Genomic DNA, 6,168 nt, shown 5'->3' on the forward strand with positions numbered 1-6,168 from the left:
ATCACTTAATCCACCACAGAAAATAGTACTATAGTCCTAAACTGAGGTTATAAGATCAGGTAAAAAACAGCATTAAAAAGTTAATACATGCCCAAGTGGTTCATAAGAGACATTTTTTTGGTAAACTGCACACACAGGTGCCGGATGGTGGTGGTAGTTATGGCGACGGTGGTGGGTGTATACAGTGGGGGGTGGCACCGTCTCGTCTATTTTTTTTTTTTTTCTTGCCTTCCCTCAAATCTCCTTTACAGGGTTACACACTCTCAATCCGTGACAGATCCCCCAGAGAAGTTATTGCTTTGAAACAGTGCTTCAGTTCTGCTGGCTCAGCTTATTCTGACAGAACAACGGCACACACAGCAAACACAGCTGCAGCCTCGGACTCCTTTAGAGCAGCAGGCCTGTGCAGAGAAATAAGAAATAATAACAGTAATAATCTTTATTTATAGAGCACCTTTCATACACGACTGCAGCCCAAAGTGCTTGAACAAAGCAATATTAGAAACAATTTAACAGTTAAAAACACAACACTTCATCAACAAAACAAAGAAAAGCAGTAACAGTGATAAAAGATCAAATCAACCCTTTTATAAGTAAAATTAAAAAGATATGTTTTCAAAAAGCAGCTTCACCAGTTTTCTTGTGGTGATATGTGACATGTTTTTTCTTTAGTGCTATTTAAATTGTGGAATTGTTGAATTATGAAATTGTCGTGTTATGGCCTATAATTAAACTTTTCAAGGGTTTTTATGTGAATTTAAGTCTAACTTTTCTGTCCCTTAAGCACTTTTGAAACCTGTGGTCCCTATAAATAAAGTCATCTGTCTTCATTAACTGGAACATGACCCGAGCTGTTTCCCCTTGTCATTTTTATTTGACCTTGTTCTCCATACATACAATCAATTTATGTCCCTGCTTGCACAAATAAATGAGAAAAAATATAAATAAAATGTAGTAACACTGCTGAAATATATCATTAGAGTGATGTATACTGTTTGAAGGCTGTTGGATCACACAGCCTGTGTTAGTTCTGTATCATCAGAGGAAACAGTGATGCTTTGGAGCTGATGTTTGGCACCAGCAGGACACTTTTCTCCAGCTCTGTCACACCTCTGCTGCACATCTCTCCCTCTCTCTCCCTCTCTCTCTTCTCTCTCTCTCTCTGCATAAATACTCAGCATCTTTCAGAATTATCCGCATCCAACGAGCTTAAACCTGGAGGAAACTAATCAAGGCCGCGTTGGTTGAGCAGAACCACTCTGTTTCTGCTGGAGAGAGGCGTTTTAAAAAGACAAGTAAGTGACTTATTTATATTCTGTAAAAAAAAAAAAAAATCAGAATAGTGTTGATGATGTTTATATATCGGCTGGTGAAGCTGCAGCAGACAGACAGACAGACAGACAGTGATGGAGTGAGTGAGGGGGGAGCAGATAATTAGGGAGGCGTGTTTGAAAGCAAACTTTTCTCTCCCTGGAGCTGAGGAGCATTCGACCGATTAATAACAGGACAGCGAGGCATGTTTTCAACTTTACATAATTTTTAACATAGACTATAACTATATAAGTGTGTGTTAGTGTCAACGCTGGAAGCGCATATTTATTATTTTATTGTCTAAAATCTTATTTGCTGCTTATAAATGTTTTATTTAACCCTTTTCACTTAAATGTAATATTATAATGTGCTTTGCGATATTCGAATAAAGAAAATAAAAATGCTATATATATATATATATGCTATGAATATTATTAATAATAGTAATCATAATAATAAAAGATGTACATGTGTCAGTTTGGGAAAGTGGTTGCTTGTTGTGTGTGTGTGGGGGGGGGGGGGGGGGGGGGGGTTGTCTGGCAGTCAGCTGGTCTGATAAACACAATGCCAGTCTTTGTTTTATTTTTGTGACGCAGAAAATTAACGAGGCCTGAATGCGGAGTCGTGGCTGGCGTCCTGTAATCAGGCCAGCGCGTGCCGTACGGATTATCTCGTTAATTTCTTACAGAAAAAAAAAAAAATCTCTTGTAGCCAATAATAATTAATGACCACCAGGCAGGGTATTTATTATTGAGCGGATGTGTAGGGGGGGTAAGGGTGGAAAGGAAAAAAAGTGACAGATTGAGTTGAGGAGAATCCGTTATTGGCTGTATATAAAAACACGGGGGGAGCACGCGGGGCAGCGCGCGCTCATGGGAACTTCTTATTCTACAGGTAGGCGTCTGTGGAAGACGTTGGGACAAGCCCAGATTACAGATTATAGACTAATTAGCTATCACAAGCAGAAAAAACGAATACGAAAAGCTAGGGCCATTATTATAATTAATTGTTATAATAATAATAATGATAATTAATAAGGTCATGTTTAACATATTTATTTGATGGTTTAAAGCCAACATAAATAGTGCAATTTCTAGTGCACTTAATATAAAATTCTGTAATTTATTTTCGCAAATTGCGAACATTATAACTCATAACACATTTATTTTATCACATAATTAGGATTATACAGACTGAATTGTATGTAATAGCATCATTTAGGTGCATATTATTAGACCGGGGCCTAATGTTATGTTGTTTCAATCGTTGCTTTATTATTTTAGTAATACTACACTATTTAAATAATCCCTCAATATAATACAATTGTTATTGTTTTGTACTAATTTACTCATTAAACGTTTACTCCACACACTTCCATGCACTTTAATTTAGTTTGTTCAATGTTTTCAAAATGTTTGCACAATTGACCTAAATATTTGAATGTAATGTGTTTTCCTGTAAATTGTTTTTTGCTTGTTGCTCTTGTTGTTATTATTGTTTTTCTTTACTCCAAAAGCTTTATCGGGACAAATTTAGTGCACCATCTCCTTGTTTGTTTAGATTAAGATTAAGTGCCCCCCTCTCTAATCAACACTTCTCGATATTCTCACCTTCCAAATCTAATTACCGGGAGCAATTCATTAGTGAAGGAGGGGGGGGGGGGGGACTCGCCCTGAGCAGAGTCAGTCCGTGAGTGAGTGAATGTGAGTGAGTGAAGCCTTCACTTAACGGGAATGTTTCTAATTACTCGCCAAAGTTGTCCCTCGCATTTTAATGTCGTTACATTTGAATGTACAAGGGTTTAAGTGGAAACAAACAAAGGGCATGGAGATATAGAAATGAAGATGCTCGGTTGTTTTTCAATGAGCGCTCAGTTTGCAGTATTGGCCTCTTTGTTTGGCCCCTGAAGTCCATTGTTATCAGCATTACTTATCCGTCAACAGTGGCCTTTGTTTCTGCAAATGGCCTCCAATCAGCTTCGCCTATAACCTGTGGGTATGTTAATTGAGAGCCCGGTTGGGGCCCATAGCGAGTGTGTGCGCATTTTAACGACAATGTTTTGTTTTTGGTGGCAGCGACGAGAGGAGGAGGAGGAGGAGGTGGTGTGGGCGGGGTTAGAGGAGCAGTTAGTGTGTATGTGAGGGAGGAGGAGGAGGAGGAGGGGGGGGGGGGTGATGGCGTAAACGGTTGTCAGCCAGACAGAGCATCGTGGGTCCAGCAGCAGGGACAGCTGGGGGTCCTCCACTCGCCTTTAAGAGCCGCGCGAGCCCCGTGGACGCCCACTTCTCATGTGAACGCATCAGCGTGTGCGTAAAAGGCTGCGCGTAAAATCCAGCGGACGCATAAGAAAAGATCCAATCTCAAACTTTACCCCATTTTTTCTCCTCCTGTTTTGTTGTGTTTCCTGCTCCAGGTTGATTTTTTATCATCTTTATCGAGACGCTAAAGGATTAATCCACCCAATTTTCTTCCCGATTCTTTTTTTTTTTTGCGCACACACACACACACGGCCGCCAGTATGATGTCCTATATGAAGCAGCCGCCGTACACTGTGAACGGACTGAGCTTATCCTCAGGAGTGGATCTGGTGCATCCTTCAATGGGATACCACGGTATGGTTCAAACATGACAAATGTTTATTTGGTTGTTTATGATCTAGAAAATCACTCCAATTATTTTATGTTTATGTGTATTATTTATTAGAAAAACATTCAAATTAGTCTCTTAATGTCCGATATTTGGCAGTACTGTCTTGCAACAAAAAAAGTTATTTAAAATGTGGACTAGACGCTATAATAAAGTCGTATTCTGTGATTTCCCTTCCATAAACACGCGCTAATCTTCTCTTGTCACCCCGCAGGAACCCCTCGCAAACAGAGGAGAGAGAGAACCACCTTCACTCGGGCTCAGCTCGACGTGCTGGAGAATCTGTTCGGCAAAACTCGGTACCCTGACATCTTCATGAGAGAGGAGGTGGCCTTAAAGATCAACCTGCCCGAGTCCAGAGTGCAGGTGAGACTCCACACATCATTTAACTATATATTATATTTATGCAAGGTTGATTATTGTAGTTTTGTCCACGAGAGGAGGAACAGTGCACTGTTGATTCAGTTTGCTGACTCCCAAAATAAAAGCCTATAATTTCAGATAATCCTTTATAGATTGACACATTATAAATAATGTGATTTGGAAAATATACTATTTTGTGAACTGTTGGTCTACAATTAAATGTTTGAAATAATATATGCAAGAAATATGCAAATTAAGATTGAATTGTGTGCCCACCATTCAGTATTGTTTTATTAGTTTCGTTAAATTGAGTTTGATATTTCTCTTTAATATCCTGCATGCAATTTGAATGAAAACAGTTGCTGGATTATATAATAAAATGTGTATTTTTTTCCACTTCAGGTGTGGTTCAAAAACCGGCGGGCCAAGCATCGCCAGCAGGCCCAGCAGACTCAGAGCGGAGCGCAGAGCAAACCTGTGAACAGGCCGGTGAAAAAGAAATGCTCTCCGCTCAGAGAAGCCAGCTCAGAGAGCGGAGCCAGCGGCCAGTTCACGCCGCCCTCGAGCACCTCGCTCCCGGCTGTGAGCAGCAGCGCAGCGCCGGTGTCCATCTGGAGTCCGGCCTCCATCTCCCCGCTCTCTGACCCTCTCTCCTCCATCTCCTCCACCTCCTCCTCCTCCTCCTGCATGCAGCGCTCTTACCCCCTGACCTACACCCAGGCGTCCGGCTACAGCCAAGGCTACACGGGCTCCTCCTCCTACTTCACCGGGATGGACTGCGGCTCGTACCTCTCGCCTATGCACCACCAGCTCTCCGCTGCGGGCGCCGCCATGAGCCCCATGGGCAGCAGCGGGGTGTCCAGCCACCTGAGCCCGGCGTCCTCGCTCTCCTCGTCGGCGTACGGAGCAGCAGGGCTCGGCTTCAGCGGCGCCGCAGACTGTCTGGACTATAAAGACCAAACAGCCTCTTCATGGAAGTTCAATTTCAACACAGACTGTTTGGATTACAAAGACCAGGCGGCTTGGAAATTTCAAGTGTTGTGAGAAGGGGGCTAAAAAATAATAATAATTAAAATAAATAAAGGGACATTTCCACAAACTGCACACATGCGAGGGGGAGAAGCCAGCAAGTGTGGAGTCTGTCCTCACAGGCCCTCACTTCTACCTCGGGCTGACAGCCGGTTGTCTCACTCGTTGGGCGAATAACTTATTGAACATTCAGAGTGAATTCTCCCCCAACTTTGATCAAGGACATGGAACAAAATGTGTTCACCAAAACAAAGGAAGGGAGGGAAAAAAGGATCAAGAGAGCGAAAGATCCAAGTGGGCTGAGTTTGTGAGGAATAGGTCAGGGTTTCTTCTCTAAGCTCCTTAAAGACTCTCCCCTCTCTCTCTCTTGTCTTTTTAAGTTTTTGCTGGCACATGATGATGGGCCTCTGTGATCAAAGGGTGTGTGTGTGTGTGTGTGTGTGTGTGTGAGAAAGAGCTCTGACATGAACCTGGATGCACTATTTAATTTATGAGAACGATGTTTAAGACTAGTTATAAGAGACAATCAGTCCGTGTGCGTGTGCTCATAAACGTCTCCGTGTGTGTGTGTGTGTTATGGATTATTCATTTTCCCCCTTGTGTTAGTATTTTGTTTTTTTTATTAATAAATTGTGATTATTTGTACTTCATCCATCTGTGAATTTGATCTCCCATCATTTTTTTTTTCTTAATCTCCATATGTTAGTCTAAATGATAAATTATTATTATGATGAGAACGTGTTATAGTTGAGTGGAATAATAGGACGTACAGGGTAAATGAAGCCAACAGCAGCAGCAGCAGCAGCAGGTATATACATG

The 6,168-nt window shown here is 41.7% G+C and overlaps 1 protein-coding gene across 1 annotated transcript; it reads left to right on the forward strand.

Annotated features, from left to right (window-relative positions):
- Positions 1-3,829: 3,829 nt before the first annotated feature.
- Positions 3,830-5,364, forward strand: LOC310934641 (homeobox protein OTX2-A-like; the record flags this gene model as incomplete). The annotated part of the gene is made up of 3 exons (XM_083898428.1): positions 3,830-3,923; positions 4,172-4,323; positions 4,723-5,364. The coding sequence occupies 3 exons, from the start codon at positions 3,830-3,832 to the stop codon at positions 5,362-5,364; spliced, it is 888 nt and encodes a 295-aa protein (XP_083754554.1).
- Positions 5,365-6,168: the final 804 nt, after the last annotated feature.

The sequence above is a fragment of the Microchirus variegatus genome (assembly GCF_963457635.1).
Source record: "Microchirus variegatus genome assembly, chromosome: 12".
Classification (NCBI taxonomy): Eukaryota; Metazoa; Chordata; class Actinopteri; order Pleuronectiformes; family Soleidae; genus Microchirus; species Microchirus variegatus.